Source organism: Moschus berezovskii, chromosome 18 (assembly GCF_049115385.1).
Source record: "Moschus berezovskii isolate FMDL1 chromosome 18, NW_MosBer_1.0, whole genome shotgun sequence".
NCBI lineage: Eukaryota > Metazoa > Chordata > Mammalia > Artiodactyla > Moschidae > Moschus > Moschus berezovskii.
Window position 1 is genome coordinate 6,252,655 of NC_142477.1, and position 17,620 is coordinate 6,270,274.

Below are 17,620 nucleotides of genomic sequence, written 5' to 3' on the forward strand. Positions count from 1 at the left end.
CAGAAACGTGGGCCAGGGAGTGGAAACACGCGGGTGAGAGCTTGGGCAGAAACAGACGGGAGCCTGCGGGCCGCCCTGGGGTAGGGGCAGAGCCGAAAGTCCGTCTGACCTGGGTGTGCGGGGCCTGGGCGGGCGTCCTGCTCCCTCTCCTGGGAACGGCACCTGCGTGTTGGTACCCCCTGCTCCCGAAATGCCAAGTGAAGCCCCTGGCAGCCGTCTGGTCCTGGGCTTCCTCATGGGCGTGGGTGGTCTGTCTCTGCACGTGGTTGGCTGTGTGGGTGCGAGCGGCCCCGATGTTTCTCCTGCTGTTCTTCAGATGCGTGTGCGGGCTGGTGCCGTCTGCTCCCTCTTCACTGACGCTGTGATTGCGCTCTCTTTCCCCTCCTTAGGCTGGCTGGGGGTTTACTGCCTTTACTGGCCATCTCGAAGAACGCGCGTCCCCGTCCGTACTCTGCAGCCTTCTCTCTGCAGCATGGGTTGCGGCTCTCCACATGCTGTGCTCCTCTCCTGCGGTCTCATCCCTCTCTTGGTTTCCGAAGGCGAACGCTGAGGACACGCAAGTCTTTTCCTGCTGGAGGTCTTTAGCGCTTCAGCTGTGCCTCTGTCTCCCCATCAGGGACCATGAACGTGAGTGTTCCGTTTTCATTTTCGTTCAGTTCAAGATACTTTCTCATTTCCCTCTTGGCTGCTTCTTTGATCCATGGTTTATTTCAGAGTGGTGATGTTTAATTTCTAAATATTCAGAGATTTCCCCAGATCTGTCATTGATTTTTCACTTAACTCCACTGGGGCTGAAGAACGCAATTTGTATGTTCTTAAGGCATTTTATATCTGTTTAAGCTGGTTTTATTGTGCAGAATATTCTTGGTAAATGCTCTGCATGCTCTTGAAAAGTGTGTACACTTCTGAATTTGGGAGACGTGTCTCCAACAGGTCACGCAGAATGAGTGTTCAGGTCCTGTCTCTTCTCAGAGATCTTACACTGCTGTCAGCCTCTGACACAGCATTGAAATTGCCCTGTGGACCAGTTCTTGCATCTCTTAACAGTTTTGTGTAATGTATTTTCAATATGTTCAACATTTCAACATGTTTATGTACCCAATAACAAATTACTATGTCTTTTTAATACCTTTACTTTTATAAACACACTTTATTTCTTGGTAACGTTGTTGATAATTCTCTAAAACACTTTCCTGATGTTCACGTGGTAGATGTTGCCTGATTTCACCTGTGTTCTTGGGGCCCCTTTTGCGTTGGTCTGGTAATCTCTGCCTCTCGGTGGGGTGTGTAAGTCATTTACATTTATTTGATGGTTACCCCGCGGGGGCCGAGCTGCAGGTTTTGACTCGTCCTGCCTGCTCTCACTCCTGTCTCCACGCTGTCCTGTTTGCTCGGCCCCGAGCTCGGCTCCCCCACTGGCCGACTCACCTCGGAGGCCGCTTGTCTGAGCCCCTCGCAGTTCACCCGGAGTCGCATCGAGTCTTCACACCGTTTCAGTACCTACCTGCCTGGCTCTGTGGAACCTCACAAAACACCATCATTATTTTAGTTGTAAGTGGTTTGTTATCTTTTTTAGATAACTTAAATGAGCGAGTGGGTCGAGACTCACCGTGTGGTTGCCGCCTCTGGGGCACAGATCAGGTCGCACCTGCTGCCCTCATCCCTGCTGGAAGGCCCCCCGCAGGGCTTCTCAAAGAGCAGATTTGCTGCGAGCAGCCCCTCCTGCCTCTGTGTGTCTGCAGAGCTCTTCATTTCACAGTGTGCTCTGATGCACTTTTGGGGTGAGGTCCTCTAGGCCAGCAGCTTCTCTCCTGTGACAGGGAGGTGCGCGCTGGCGGCTGACGCCTGGGTGCGGCTCTTCGTCTGGTCTCCAGGACTTGCGGGAAGGACACACAGGTCTGACCCTGAGAGGTGCCTCAACGCCAGCCCACACCTGGCCCCACGTTCTGGCTGCGGAGGGGCCCTGGATGCACCGCTGGAGGCCACAGCCTGCCAGTGTAGACATCGCCAAGAAGACCCCACTGAGGAGGTCTGGGTTCAGAGCCAGCTCAGTGGCTGAGATGCTGATGGGCTCATGTGCTGACGCCGTGCCCACAGGCTCCAAGAATGAACCTCAGGGAGCACGACTGACCGTGTCCCCCACCAGCTCTCACCCTCATCTGCCCTGTCTGCAAAGATTCCTCCCCGCTCTGCTTCTCCCTCTGCGAGCCCTAGGGCGTTTCTCTAACAAAACTTGTCTATTGACCCACAGGACACTGCGATGACTCACTTCAAAACCAGACGCGGACATGTAAGAATAGTTGTGGTCCGAGATTCCTGAAATCTTCTCTTGCTGGCAAACATGCATAAACCCCATCGTGTGTTCATTTCTGGGGATGGGATAAACGCCACTATCTCATACCTCCTACGTCACGTCAGACCAAGAAGAGTGTACAGCCAGAGAAATTTATTTTAAAATAGAAACATACATACATTAAGCTTTGAAATAATCAAATTTAGGCGCAAAGGAAGAAAAGCATTTGACCCGAGTCTATACGGAATGGGTTCAAGGAGGCATGTGAAGTCCCCGCGGGAGCGCGCACAGGCCCCAGGAGACGGGACCCGGGTGGGGACGGGACCCGGGTGGGGACCCCGCAGGAGCGGCCCGGCCCCACCGGCACCCGACGCTCCCGGACCCGGCGACCAGGACAGACGTCCACGCGGGCGGCACCGTCAGCGCCGTCGGCACCACGGACGCGACGTGGATGCACCCGAGGCCGTGAGGGGCGCTCGGGGGTTTGGCAACGTAGAGGCTGGGATGGCGGGAGGCCCACCCGAGCTGCCGACCCTCCACAGCGGCGCCCTGTCTGGCTCAGTCTGTGTGGGGTTTCCGCTGGGGGGTCTCCTCGTAGGACTCCCCAAACTCATTCACTCTACTCTTATCCACGGGATAAAGCCTGCAAGGAGACCATGTGAGTGTCAGGCCGGCTGGCATGCAAGGGCGAACACGTGTGTCCTGGGTGCATGACAGCCAGGACTCGGATGGTCAGTCCCCGTGGGAGGGACCAGTGCGGATTTGCCTTGCGCCCTCCTGACGTTCTTAAAACTGTCAGGCCAGACCTCTGCTCCCGAGGCTGCTGCCAACAGCTGCAGCCACGCCGAGGCAGGGGCTAGAGCCCAGGCTCCTAACACGTGCGCAGAGCAGGGCTGTGGCTGCTCGCGGGGCGGTCAGACGGACAGCAGTGCTCCTGCGCGGGGCGCTGGGCCCTGAGGCCCCACCTGCTGCCGTCTCCCCACAGGGGCAGGACTGAGGCCACACTCACCACCGCTGGTAGAGGTACACGAGAAACACCACGTCGTCCCTGAAGCAGGCCAGCCGGTGGGAGGTGGGCATGGTGATGATGAAGGCGAACACATCGTCGATGAAGGTGTTGAAGGCCTGCGGGCAGGTGGGGCCGTGAGACCAGAGCTGCCCAGGCACGCGGTCACCCGTGGGCACCTGTGGGCACTTGCCGCCCAATGACCTGAGAGCCACCAAAGTGGGGAGCAGCAGGGGGGCCTGACCCCGGGTTATCCTGGCACAGACCCCACAGCCGGGCATCCCACCCGCCCTCCACAGAAAGGATGGAGAAGCTCCACCCGGGAGCCTGGGGTCACAGAGCTGCCCGCACGGAATTCCCATGCAGATCCCAAGCGGAAGGCAGCTCTGACCGTCCCCAACCCCAACCTGGCACGCTCTAGTTTAGGGCTACTGGAGGGTCACGTGGTGCCAGCCTCTGCACGTGGCCAGGCCATGTCCAGACAGCCCTTGGCCAGCCCAGGCCTGGGACCACTGGACCCGCCGCCTGGGGGACAGGCACCCAGCGCCCGACACCAGCCAGTAGGTCAAAAGCATCCACCTGCTGTAGGATGTGTAGTGCCAAAAAGCAGCATGGCTGTCACCGGGAGACCACCCGTGTGGCTGGGGCTCCAGGGACCCTGGGCTTCCAGGGCCACCACGGGGCTCTGTGCTTGAAAGAGAACCCCCCCGACCCCCAACGCCCCTGCACAGGAGCATGGCCAACACGACCTGGCCACGAGGAACAGTCCCCAAGAGCCTCGTGCAGGCGACGCACTGACCTTGTAGGTGAAAGCCTTCCAGGGCAGGTGGGCCACTGACTTCATCTGGGGACAAGGAGACAGTGAGTCAGGGCTGGGCGGCCCAGGGGAGCGGGCCCACGGGGGAGGAGACGCGCCTCCTACCTTGTAGTTCACGAAGAGCTGGGGCAGCATGAACAGGAAGCCGAACGCGTAGACCCCTGGGGAGACACGGGTGTGGCGGCGCGGCGCCGGGATGCTGCCCCACGCGGGCATCGGGGCTGCCGATTCGGACGCCCGGGAGCTCTGCCTGCTGTTACCCACCGCCTCCCACCAGGGGCCGAGACGGGCCCCTCCCACACCCGAGCTGAGCCCGGCAGCCTGTGAGCGGCAGCTCACGGTCTGGACAAGCTGAGCGGGCTGTGCTGCCTCGGGACACGGGGCTAGGGGCTGCGGTGGTCCATGGCAGCGGCGTTTGCTGCCTGCACCGACCACCCCACGAGAACATGACGCCCACAGCTGACCCCACAGGCCCAGCAAGGGGGAGACGGGGCGGGGCAGGCAGGGCCGGACAGGGCCGCCCTTGCCGCACTAGGCCACGTGGCAGCCAGACAATGTGACTTGCTACAAATGCTGCCGCTGAGGCGGGAGACTCACCATTGACGAAGCTGTTGATCAGCCAGGAATACCAGCTGGAAAGCAAGCGCAGATGATGGGGGCGCCGCTCGGCCTGTCACGACGGAGCCCCCACGCACCCGTCCTCTCCGGGGCCGGGACTGCGGTGGGGGCTGCTCTTGGCGGGCTAGCCCAGGCCACCTGCATGGACAGCGAGCTCCCCAGAGCCCCCACCGAGGGGACAGCAGAGATCGGGCACCCGTACACTTCCCCCAGCGACCTCCAGTGGGACGGAACCACGGGGCCCGTGGGTGGCCCTGAGCCCAGCCCAAGCGCCGGTGCCTTTGGGGGTCACCTGCACTGGGAGGATGGGGCCAGGACAGTGCAGAGGTTCCGGCCCCTCTGGACACAGGCTGTGTAGCCAGCCCCGAGTCTGCTCCTGCAAGCGCTCCCCAGCCTGCCAGGACCAGATGGCCGCATGGGGCCAGCAGTGGGCAGCCAGGACCGCAGCCAAGGGTGAACCTGCGCTGGACCCGCGGCCATCAGCGGGGTGCCCTCACCTCTTGTACTTGATGTTGAGCAGAGAATATATGGCGCCTCCAATGCAGAGCGGGTACAGCAGGTAAGACAGGTACTTCATGGCCTTGGAGACAGAAGGCGCCCAGTCAAGGCCCGTCCTCCGAGCCGCCTGGACCCACAGACCAGAGGGCACAGCAGCGGGACGTCCAGGGCAACGAAGCCAGGCTGCGCGAAAGGTACAGGCTGGCAAGCATCTACCCACAGGACGTCCACCACGAATGCGTGACGGATCCACACTGGTCCCTGACACACAGCCAGACTCACAGCCTGACTGGGGGCAGGCGAGGGCCAGAACGTCCAGCAAAGGACTCTGAAGAAAGATTCTAGGCTCCGTTTTGGGGCCGCCTGCCGACTAAAGCAGTCCACCCTCGATTCCGATCCGGGCTTTACCAAAACCCCATGAAAACTGGGATGCAGCCGATGCCCGTGAAACCAGCACACAAAATCCCTGCACAAGGAACCTGTGAACCACCGTGAAAACCACGCGGGAGGAGGAACCCCGCGTCGCGGAGCGGGCCTGGCGCACAGCCCCGCAGGCATGCACGGGTAGGGGGACGCCCCCAGCAGGGCAGGACGCGGCGCACAGCCCTGCGGGCATGCACGGGGAGGGGGATGCCCCCAGTAGGGCAGGACCTGGTGCACAGCCCCGCCAGAACGCACGGGGAGGGGGATGCCTCCCAACAGGACAGGACGTGGCGCAAGCGCCCACAGGACTGGGACCCGTGAGCCCCTAGCGCCCCCTCCTGGGTCAGAAACCCAGCAGACAGCTTTCCGGGGTCTCGGCTAAGGTGGGCAGGCCCCATGCCCGGGACCGGCCTTCTCCGCGGGGGGTCGCAGCCAGGCCTGCACGTGAGCACACCGCGCCACCGCTCACCTGGGCGTCGTACTCCTCTGTCCTCCGCTCAGACTCACTGTAAGCACCAAACTGCAAAGGAGTCCACACCAGCACGTCACCCCAGGGGCCAGGCTGGCACCTGCGCCCGAGAGGAGACCAGCCTGCAGGCTGAGCGGGGGAACCCAGCCAGGCACAGGGTCACCTACAGCCATGAGGGCACCGCCTGGGACGCGAGGCTGCAGCAGGCCCGTCGACCTCGACGTCACACGGCCCGGCCGCTTCCTGGCCCAGTCCTGCTGGGCTCTCAATAAACACCCTCTCCTCCTCAGCCAGGGCAGACACATTGAGGTGACCCGGAAACAAGCTGCACCCCACCGCTGTGTGACCGGCCTGGACCTGCACGCCTGGAGTCTCACAGCCCTGGGGGTCTTCACGTGAGGCCCGCCACACAAAGTGGAGTGGAGCAGCCGCCCAGCCGCAACCTCCCGCTGACGCTCCAGGAAGCTCGGCACTGGACAGCCCCTCACAGTGTGGTCAGGGCAGGACCCCACCCTGCGGGAGGCTCCACTTGAGCTGGGCTAACCGGCGTCCTGCCTGGTTGCAGGGTGGGGGTTTGCTGCTCCTACGGCTGGGGATGGGGGACCCCAGGGGAGTCAGAGCCCAGGGGACTTGAGGGCAGAGCTGAGGAGGGGTGAGCTGCCCCGCCCACACCAAGACACCCTTGCATCTGCCCGCGGGCCTAGAGGTGACCACGAGACGGTCGCCTGCCCTCAGGACTGTGTGTCGCAGGGACACGGCCAAGGGACGCATGTAGTGGCCAGCCTGCACCACGGGCGGGCTGCAATGGGATGAAGGCGACAGGTCCCCGAGAGAACACGGTGGGGGTGGGTCCCTACCTGAAATGTGGGCCGCAGGCCTCTCCAGACGACGGTCATCTTCAAGGCCTTTTTCACTTTCCACAGCTGAGAAGGGAAAACCCACACCTGAGGTTCCAGGACCCAGAAGAAGCCATGGCCGGCTCCTTGGATGGTGACCGATCAGGACACGGGCCGCTCACGCCCCGCTGCACCCCAGCTCAGCCTGAGCACTCGGCAGGAACCTGACCAAGGCCCGTCTCCAGTGCAGGCCCAGTCTGTCTGCCCTCACGGTCCACTAAGTCCCCGCCTAGTTCACCTGTGCCTGGCCACCCCCACCACCTCCAGACTCGCCCCGGCACCTTCTTCCAGCCCCCCAGACAGCCCAGAGCCCCGTGTCCCGCCATGGCTAGGTGTCTCCAGGTGGCCGCCTCCCTGAGGTGGGGTCAGTGCAACAGTGAAGTCGGTCTCTACATGACTTGTGGCTGCGGGAGGGCCCAATTAGCACTTCCTGAGAGGTGCCCATGGGCAAGGGCCTGGACAAAGCCATGCTGAGGGTCCTGGTGAGGGCGGTGCTGGAGGCCCAAGGGGCCCTAGACTCCAGAGAGGGGGCATCCTGGCCCATCACCCCCACACCGCCCATCACATATCCTGCTGCACGTGGCGTCCGTTCAGCAAGAGCCACAGGGTCCACCCGCTGAGTCGCCACGTCCCACGGGCGGACGGGACGAGGCAGCATCCAAGTGGAAACACACACGGGGCTGTGTGGAGCTCCGCGGGAGGAGCCAGGCAGCGGCACCTTCGCCCAAGCCGGGCCAGCTGGTACCCAGGCAGACGCCAGTCCCAACCTGCGCTAAGCACCTGGGCCCCAGGACCCTCAAGGCAGCGTGCAGAGCAGCGCCGAGGGGGCCACGCACCTCGATGGCGGCTCCGATGCCTGCGGGTACCAGGACCAGGAGGCTCGTCTGCTCGTCCAGCAGGAACAGGAAGATGACCACGGTGCTGAAGCAGCGCCAGAGCACTGGGGGCGGGCGGGCGGGGCCGAGTGAGGGGCGGGGCCAAGTGCAGGGTGAGGACAGCCGGCTGCACCCACAGGCACACCCATACAGGTGCACACACGCACACAGGCACTCGCCCTCAGGGCACCAGCACGCACAAGCGCGTCTCCCCTCGTTCACTGAAAGGGAGCCGTGGAGAGTGTAAACCATTGCCAACGACTGTGAAGGGCTGGGACCCAACAGAAAGCCACCTCAGCCAGGGCGAGCATGAGCCACACTCGCTGACACGACGCACGGACGGGATGCGGGGAACACGGCTCCCGACGGGGACGCTGCGCTGGAGCCCGCGCCTGTCTTCCCAGCGGAGACTCAGGAGCCACCACGGCTGTGGGAATGCCCCCTGCAGGGCACTGCCTGCCAAGAACGCGGGCCCCAGGCCCCACAAACCCTGCTCACATCACCACGGGAAAGGCCAGCAGAGGGCCGGGGGGCTCAGTGGGGCCCTCCCCTCCGAGGAAGTCAGAGGTGAGGACAGAAGACCCCGAGACTCGGGACCTGGATGCAGGGGCCACCCAAGCACCCCAGGCCCCTCCCTTGGGAGTGACTTCCACGGGAGCTGAAGAACCACCTCCTGCTGGAAAGCCAGCCTGGCGGCCACGGGACCATAAACCCACACAGAAGACCGCTGAGAACCGGCCCCTGCGCTCCTGCCCCAGGTGCACGAGGTGCTCACCAGGGCCAGGAGGCTGCCCTCACCCCCCCAGGCAGCTCCCGCGGGGACCTAAAGGCCCGTCCCAAGCAAGAGCAGTGCGGTCCCGGGCAAACACCCCTGTGGCATCAGAGCAAGCTCGTCACCCGCCTGCATGGCCCAGTTGGGGGCATCTTGGACACGTGCAAGTCCCAAGCCGCTACCTGCTTTGGTGGACATGCCGATCATGCTCTTCTTTTTCTTCCAGAAGCTGATGTCGTTTTTAAATGCCAGGAAATCAAAAAGCAGCTGGAAGACAACAGGACAGCGATGAGCCCCCACACTGTGTGGGCGAGCACAGGCTCGATCGAAGACACTGTCCACTTAGTGAGACCTCGGCCCCAGTGCGGCCCTGACAAGTTCCAGCTTCCCTGGCGGCCGGTCCCCCAGCCTATGGACCTGCTGTTACAGCTGGGAGCCGGGCCTCACCCCCACCCTCTGCCCCAAGTGCACAGCCCGCCGTGGGCCTTCCCGGTAGCCGCCAGCTGCTGCGTCTAACGGGGACCCTCCCAGCAGGACCCATATGTAACTCTTGGAATCGCCGTGCCAGACCTCAAACAAGGAAACATGTATTTTGCTAATCTCATTGATTTTGTTTTCAAGATGGCTCCAAACAGACGAAGCCGAGCCCTTTGGCTGGTCAAGCCTGAGCGTAGACCCCTCTCCTGGGGGGCAGGGAGAGGGGAGGCCTCACTGGAAAACCAGAAGTACTCACGTGGAACGCAGCCACAAAGAAAGTCAGCGCCAAGAAATACAAGTTGGTGTCAACAAAGATGCCCTTCACTTCGTCAGCATCCTTCTCTGAGAACCCTGGAAGGGACCGAGGCCCCGAGTTAGGGGCGATGTGGACCCGTGCGACAGAGCCCTGAGAAGTCACCTCGTCTGCAGAGAAGCTCCTCGGACTCCACAGGGCCCAAGGGGGACGGCCTCACAGGCGGACAGGAGCTGAGTTCTGGGCTCCCCTGACTCCCTGCTCCCGGGGCACACCCAGCGGCCTCACCGAACTGCTGCAGCGAGTACACGGCGTCCTGCATGTGGATCCAGAAGCGCAGCCGCCCCAGTGAGATCTTGTCGTAGGACACGGTGAGTGGCAGCTCGGTGCTGGAGCGGTTGATGACCTGTGGGGGGAGCAGTGACGGTCTGGCCCTGCGCCAAGCTGGGCCACCTGGGCCTGGCACTACACTGTTCTCTGAGGACCTGCAGGCGTCTCCTCTAGAAAGCCCTCACTCCTCAAGCTTCTTTCCATCACCAGAACCCTACGTATCTCTTGTGACCACAGCCCCGGGCGCCGGTGCCTCCTGGTCAGGTGCGGGGACCCACGTGGGCAGCTCAGTCAAGCAGAGGCCCATGGGAGCCTGCGTCCCTGCCTGGGGACCAGATGCCAAGGCTGCCCTGAGGAGAACACAGGGGTGGCCACACTCACCGGGGCAGTGGGAGCTGCAGGGAGGGGTGGCCCCTCAATGTGGCCCTCGAGGACACTTGGAATTGATGTGTGACTGTGTGGAAGGGAGGTGTCCCATGACACCCAACCCCGCAGCCCCAGGCTCTGAGCACAGGTGGGTCGGCAGGCCCCACACAGCTGAGCTCTGCCCAGCAGACGCTAAGCAGCAGGCCTCCACGGAGAGATCAGCTCCCTGACCCTACATGAGTCCCTGCGGGTCACGGACACGGGGACATGGCTGTTCGGGTGCTGCAAGGCGCCCAGCACGCTGCCTGCAGCGGTAAGCAACCTCAGGTGTCCACTGTTAGCGCTGCTGTCAGCCCAGCCCGCCCCAGGGGAGCAGGTGACCGGGGGCCAGCCTGGAGGAGGCAGGCTCTGCTCCAGATACCTCCAGAACAGGCTGGGCCTCCATACCAGAAACCCGGGCCCCCATGGAACCACGGCCACAGCCACTTGACAGATAAGCAGCCCTCCCAGGGCTCCATGCTCATCACGAGTGGGACCTGCCGCCTGCCCGCCCGCGGGGTATGAGCTGTGCTGGGGTTGGGGCGCGGCAGCCAACTCACCATGAGGTCCTTGACGCGGTTGCTCAGCTGGTCAATGAACAGGATGGGCAGGTAGTGCACCGTCTTCCCCAGCTGGATCCTGGGGGCAGAGCCGTCTCCAGGTCACTGGGGGGCTCCTGCACCCGGGAGGACTGAAGCTCCAAGATGCTGGGTCTACCTCAGAGACCGCTCCCCCAACCTCGACTCCAGTGGCTTCTGGTCCCTGGCAGGCCCAGGACTCAAATTCCCACAGGGAGTGGAGGGGCCCAGGCGCTACGTTCCCCCCTCACAGCTGCCACCGGAGGATGCGGTGAGGCTGGGCACTGGATGCTCAGTGGGACGCCATTCAGGAGGCAGATAAGAACAAGGGGCCATGCGTGCGCCCACTCGGGGATCCAGGGTGCGGCGAGATGTGAGGGCCATACACCTGGGCGCCTCGCGCCCACTGACCGTCACGCTCTCAACTACAAATGCACCCAACGTTAAAAAATGAGACCTTAACTTTACAAAACCCAAAACGTCATGACCACACCCGAAGAACCAATGGAAAGCGTGGAAGGCAACAGTTCTCATCCCCATTTCCGGGAACCACGTGTTGACCGGGGGCCGAGCCCGGCGTCAGGGGTTCCCCACAGCACAGAGACGCAGGGTGACCTAAGTCGGTTTTAACGGTTATGCTTCTGACGGCAGGGCTTCCCTGATGGCTCAAATGGTAAAGCGTCTGCTTACGATGCGGGAGACCCAAGTTTGATTGCTGGGTCAGGAAGATTCCCTACAGAAGGAAACGGCAACCCACTCCAGTACTACTGCCTGAAAAATCCCGTGGACAGAGAAGCCAGTTAGGCTATAGTCCATGAGGTTGCAGAGAGTCAGACACGACTGAACGACTTCACTGATCCTACTAATGTAATCCCTTCTGACGGTAAGTGACGGTGAGAGGCCGACCTGACAGTCAACATCTGAGCTGAGTGAGTGCGAGGCTGCGGGGTGCAGATGGGGGAGAGCCTGGGGGGTGCCGGTGACGCGGCCACATCAGGCTCTCCACCGTCCCTCCGCGACAGACGCCTGCTGTGCCCATCTTCCCTCTGATCGTGGTGGCAGCTGTGATCAGCGAGACCCCCGAGGCGGCGGCACAGCTAGGGGGCTCCAGGCGGACCCCGGCTCCCCACTGCAGAGGGCTCAGGGGTGCAGGTGTGGCCCATCTGCTATTGGACTGTGGCCGGCCCCAATCCTAGGGGCTCTGCCATCCACCAGATGCCCCCTGCCGTCGGCTCAGGGAGCCCACGGGCGACGTGTAAGCTGGGCACGTGGACTCCGGCGAGCCCCCAGAGCCCCCCGGCGGCACCTACACCTTCATGTAGCGCTGCACGTCCGCGGGCAGCGAGGCGCCGTCGAAGACGAACTTGTCCACCATCACGTTCAGGGTCAGTCTGGGCCGCCAGTGAGAAACGGGCTCATCCAGGGCACTCGGCGGCCTCTTCTCAGCCTCGATCTGCTGCTGAACATGAGCGCTGGCTCAGCAGGGAAAGGCTGGGAAGGGCGGGCCCAGCTGGTCTGGGGGACGGGGTGCGGAACCCTCACCTGGGAGCCTATGAGCAGACAGCACAGCCCCGAGAAGGCCCGAGGGGGACCCCGGCGGCCCTCGCCCAGACGCTCACTCCCCACAGCCTGCTCACGGCAGAAGCAGAAGGCCTGCTGTTCCAGAGCACGTGATCCTGGGTCTCACGCACTCCTGTCCCAGGCCCGTAGCCCGAGCGGGGGCCTGAGCCCTGGAACAGTCACAGGAGGTGGGGGCAGTCTGGAGATGAGAGCCCTGCAGCCTTCAAGGAGCCTGAACCAAAGACGCTTCTAAAACAGCTCTGCCCAGCCTTCTGGAAGAGGGCGTGTCTGCACCTGGGCAACAAGTCTAAATCCGCTAACTTCAGAACAAACCCTTCCGGGCAGGGAAACCTTAACGTTGGATCTGAGCAGCCCCCTGAACAGCAACACTCTATTTCTCTCCGCCCTCCAGCTCCAGTTCAGCTCCAGTGGTGACACCAGAACCGTCGTCCCAGAAACAGCAACAGCTGACGCTGACTCAGCACCTGCCCGATCCAGAGCCGCCCTCCACCCTCCACAGGCCGCCGGGCTCCCGGGAAGGCCCTGAGGCAGTGCTGTGCGGCCTGCACGGCAAGGGAGCACACGGCCTTTCCGACGACCTAGAGAAGACAGTGTGGACCCCTCCTGGCGAGCTGCTGCCCCTGGCTGTGAAGGACTCTCCTTCCAGGGCACACGGCCCCGAACACCAGGCTGCCTCTGTTCCGTCCTGCCCCGAAGTCACAGCCGAGTGTGTGCTCGCCAGCCTTCCCTGAACATGTGGGTTTATGGGCATACGAGACACACTTCGTACTCCTTTCTCCTAACTTAGATCACATCCTTAGAAGCAACACCCCAGCGCTGCCTCGTCCTGCCCCAGCACAGGGTCGCCAGCTCCAAGTCTGACTGTAGCTGAGGCGGGGCACCCTGCACCGACTCTCTGCCCTGCACACACGTTCCCAGGGCTCAGAGGCCCGGTGACCTGAGAAGGAATCCCCATGAAGAAAGTCACCGAATACTCAGACTGCACAATACTAATTCAACATAGATGACTGCACGTGCAGACACACGTGGACACCAAGGGGCCAGCAGGCTTCCCTCCGCCGGCACTGCTCACCTGTGCCGCAGGCTCCCCGGTGAGCAGATTGACCTCCTCCGGCTTGGGGACCATGTAGGTGGTTAGTGGGCTCACCAGGTGAACCTGCTTCCCGTCGTTCCAAGGCAGGGTGCCGGCGTGGTGGAGGAAGATGTAGGCGTACAGTGTGCCATTGTTCCTCGTTTTCTTGGGAACAGAGACGTTGACTGTCCTGAAACAACACAAATGACGAGAATAACCGTACGCGTGTTTTGTTCTGTGGAAGCGGAGACTATGCGAGGACATCTATCAAAAACACCGTTCTGAACCCAAACCGATTACTGTCGGCTGAGAAGAACTAAGAGTGAGACCCATCTACCTAGATGTTACTGAAGTCCTAAACGTACGATTATGCAACATACTCTGAAAGCACGGGCAGCTGCCACAAAGCCTGCATTCCCGCCGCTGAGGTTGAGGGCCAACCCCAGGTGTGCGTGACCCACCCCGTCCCCACAGCAGCTCTCCCCCAGGACTTGGGCTCTGCACAACACCACACACCCCAGTACTCGCCTTGACACCTCCCAGACAACAAACAGCAGGACTCGGGATGAGCACGTCAGTTTTAAGATTACGTTTCTTGAAACTTAAAAGACTAGAACCATCAGTCACAAACAGCTTTAAGAAGTTACACTACACACTTCCACATCTACACTGCCTGCTCTCTTCTGTAAAGTTACACTTCAGTTAATTTTGATTCTCTGCTAAATCCTTCCCTCCATCCTTCTCTTTGCCCTTCTAGAGGACAGAACTGAACCACTTCTGCTGGGAAAACACAAGTTTTGCTGTCAAACTGCGTAAGCTCTGTTCTCCACGTCGTCTGCACCCATCCCCACCCCTCTGGAAACTCTCCCGGGCCGAGCTGCATCCCAGAACTGTTAGAAGGTGGGTAAGCTACTTCCTAAGTGACAAACTAGTCAGCTGCTACTTTCAAGTGAAACGAAGTCTGCTGCCTACGTTTCACAGATGTTTGCAGCTGAAACGCTCCAGCGTGCACTAGACGGTCGGTAACGCCACTTCTCTGAGGTTCAGTTCTCTCTCTCTCTCACACACACACATTGACTCTTCAGCGATCTCAATGTCCACGGGGCTTGCCTGTCACCTTGCCCACATCCGTACCTTTCAAATTTGGACTCCACGTCAAAGTCCTCCACGTTCAAGACCAGATCCACGTTGTTCTCAGCCAGGTTAGACCGCGTGGTGGTATACACACTGAGCTGGAAAAAGGACCGTCAAGAAAATCAAGCCTGCGAGGGCCCTGGCAGAAAGCGCAGGGCGCTGACAGAGGACGACCTGGGCGGCCGCTGCAGGGAAGATGCCTGCCGTTCCCCAGGGGGCAGAACTCGGCGGTGACAGTATGGCTGTGAGGGGCAGGCCCGCCGCACAGGGCCAGCTGCTGAAGGCCGAGGCTGGCCGCCGGACGGGGCGGGGCGCAGGGGCCGGCTGCGGGCCGGGGGTGGTCGGGGCTCGGGGCGCGACGGCGGCCTCGGCCGGCCCGGCCCGCGCTCACCTGCAGCTTGGGCCTCTGCGCCAGGTAGGGCTGGATGCAGCGGCCGTGGGCGGGGCACGGGCGGGTGTGCACGATGCCGTACATCACCCAGCAGGTGTGCGCCACGTACACCACGAACACGCCCACGACCAGGCTGGTGAGGGAGCTCCGGCCGCGCCACATGGCGCCGCCGCCGGGCCCGGCCGGGCCGCCTCGCCGCCGCGGCACTCCGTCCGCCCGGCGCCCCGCCGGCCGCTCCGGCCGCCGCCGCTCACGCGGGAGCCGCCGCGCGCCGCCGCCGCCGCCGGGGAACCAACGTGCCGCGCGCCGCGGGCCGCCGGCCGCCCCGCATGCCCGCCGCCGCCGCCGACCGGTGGCCGCTGGATTCGCCGCCGCGCCGCTTCCGGGCCTCGCACCGTCCGCCGGAAGCGGGCGCGCCGCGTGGCCCCCTGGGAAGCGTAGTCCCGCCGGCCTCGCGCACGCGCCTGCGTCGGGGCGCGCTGTGACGTCCCCCGCCACGCCGTCCTCCCGGCGTGCCCCGCGGTTCCGGCGCGCTGTGGCGTCCCCCGCCGCGCCGTCCTCCCGGCGTGCCCCGCGGTTCCGGCGGGCCCTGGGAAGGCGCGGTGACGGCGAGGGCCGGTGGGGCCGGTGGGGCCGGGCCCCTCAGCCTGAGTCGGGCGCCGGGTCGACGACGGCGGAGGCGGAGGCACGCGGGCCGCGGCCGCTCCGCGTTCCTGTCGCCGTCTTCGGATGCCAGCCCCCAGGTGGGCCGCGCGTGGAGGAGAGGCGGCCTCTCCCGGAGGACGGCGCGGCCCCGCCAGAACCGGCGACGGGCCGTCTGTGATCGGAGGGCGGTCCGATTTGAGCCCCGCTTCCCGGTTTCCCGGAGAAGCGTGTTTTCAGCCCCGTTTTAGATCTTGTCAAAGCAAAGAACGTTAAACGAGTCAGGGATACATTTAAGCTTTAAGCAAGCAAAAAGGGACGAGCTCGCAGACGGAGTCAGCCTGGCCTCGCCCCTGGGAAGGGAGTCCTGGCACAGAAGGCCCCGCATCCGAGTCCCAGGACGAGGGCCTTGTAATCTTCACTTTGAACGTGGGCGTTCTGTACTTCTGGTCAGTGTGTCCTTCTAAGAATTAAAGCAGGTGTACACTGTATGTTTGATAGACCACAAATAGATCATTTTATTTAGTTAGGGTCAAATTCAAGTGAATTGATGTATAAGCCAGAGTGACCTCTTTATATCTCAATATGTGAGCATTGAAGGCATTTTTAAAAATCATTCTCCAGTGCGTTCTGGGAGCCGCCGTCTCCAAGGACTGAACCTGATCCTCAAGAGCTCCCATTAGAACCCACTGCCTGCCGGAGGGACAGTCTAGCTGGGCCCCAGGGAGGGAGAGAACTTGTCTGGCTGTCCAGGCTTGATGGTGCTCACGTTTTCCTGTTGAGAGCTGCCCTGATGGCCTCTGGAAGGGTGTGTGTTCTTCCTGTTTCCATCCGACAGCCTGTGGAGTCAGGACCCTTGGCTCGCTGGAGCTGCCCGTGCCCAGTGGCCAGCTCCCTGTGACGGAGAGCGTACCATCTGCGTTCCTGTTCACATCTACTTCTCTCGCTTTTCCTTCTGTCTCAGACTTCAAAAACATCGCTAGGCATTTACAGAAATGGTAGATGCTGTTAAAGCCCGGGTGAATTGCTCAGGGTTTCAGAGAAGGCGGTGGATGGGAGAGCGATTTGCTGAGTCAGGGGCAGTGGAGGGCTGGAGGCGTTCCAGGAACGAGGCATCAGGGCGGAGCGCAGCAGTGGCTCTGGGCCATTCCCGTGGGATACGGGCCTGGGACCCTGAGGACATCGGAGACTTTTCCCTGCCTCTTATATTCTCATGAAGCATCTGCTGGTGGCCCTGCCGGCCTCAGCCATTGGAATAGTATGTAGCCAGACCCTGTTCTCTGTCTTCCCCTCCAGCCTGCTCTCTGTTCAGCACAGCCACTCTCCTGTTGGAAACCCTTTGCTGACCCCTGTTACCACGAGTATAAAATCCATCCTCCTCAGCAGCAAGTTGTGCCCTGGCCATCATGCCCTGTGCTCCTGCTACACTTGGGGGAGCCCCTGCAGGGCCACGCTGCTCCCCACCCCGCAGCTGTGCCCCCGCACAGTTCTGCAGTGGAGGGGGTTGCACTGTAGGCTTGTGACCTGCGGGGAACACAAACCAGCACCAGCCGTGGAAGCCCAGTGGGGGAGTGGGAGAGCGGGGCTCACGGCCCCCAAAGGCTGGGATGCAGGTGGCTCTGCACGCGGGGAGGAGGGCCGTGCTGCATAGCTAGGTGTCCGGCTGTTTGTGCATCAGCTGTGGCGTGTGGGAGCTTGGGGGCCCACTCAGCTTCCAGACTCCAGGTCACGCCCTGTGTTGGTGCCTGGCCCTCCTGGTAAGGACGTGGCTCCCACAGGGTTCTCTTTCCCACCCAAGAAAAATGCCCACTGTTAGAAAATCATTCATAACAGCACTCATGTAGCTGAGCGTCTCCTGGTGCTGGGATAGCTGATACTTGGAGAAGGAAGCTGATGATATTTGGAGAAGGAACTTGGTGAGCCTGCGTGTTTGGCTGGCTCCTTCGAATGCAAGCCATGCTCCAGAGTGAGACTCATTCTCAGGGCCCCTCAAATGTCAGCTCCGGGCGCTGTGTGAGATCAGAGCTCCTGTGTGCATGCACCCGCCACGCAGACCATCAAGGGCCGGTGCTCTGCACCGTTTTCTCATG

The 17,620-nt window shown here is 62.1% G+C and overlaps 1 protein-coding gene across 2 annotated transcripts; it reads right to left on the reverse strand.

The window, feature by feature from the left end:
• Positions 1–2,431: 2,431 nt before the first annotated feature.
• CLPTM1L (CLPTM1 like) lies at positions 2,432–15,181 on the reverse strand. Of its 2 annotated transcripts, none has more exons than XM_055422307.2 (17): positions 14,889–15,181; positions 14,498–14,595; positions 13,364–13,553; positions 12,021–12,169; positions 10,693–10,771; positions 9,686–9,803; positions 9,401–9,495; positions 8,850–8,934; positions 7,857–7,960; positions 6,982–7,047; positions 6,125–6,175; positions 5,232–5,314; positions 4,714–4,748; positions 4,222–4,277; positions 4,099–4,143; positions 3,303–3,418; positions 2,432–2,936 (listed from the first exon to the last, which is right to left on the reverse strand). In XM_055422307.2, exons 1-17 carry the CDS (start codon positions 15,048–15,050, stop codon positions 2,852–2,854), a joined length of 1,617 nt encoding a protein of 538 aa, XP_055278282.1. In that variant the 5' UTR covers positions 15,051–15,181; the 3' UTR covers positions 2,432–2,851. The 2 variants fall into 2 exon arrangements, with proteins under 2 accessions (XP_055278282.1, XP_055278283.1); XM_055422308.2 differs by having other exon boundaries at positions 12,021–12,166; positions 14,889–15,180.
• Positions 15,182–17,620: the final 2,439 nt, after the last annotated feature.

What these genes read in the sequence shown, in the direction of transcription:
- CLPTM1L (XM_055422307.2), bottom strand. Translation starts at nt 15,050, where the DNA reads ATGTGGCGCGGCCGGAGCTCCCTCACCAGCCTGGTCGTGGGCGTGTTC. An exon ending in GTGCAGCGCTACATGAAGGT is followed by an intron (nt 10,772 to 12,020) that starts GTAGGTGCCGCC and finishes CTCTGCCCCCAG; the next exon opens with GATCCAGCTGGGGAAGACGG. An exon ending in ACCGCGTCAAGGACCTCATG is followed by an intron (nt 9,804 to 10,692) that starts GTGAGTTGGCTG and finishes CTCCCCCCACAG; the next exon opens with GTCATCAACCGCTCCAGCAC.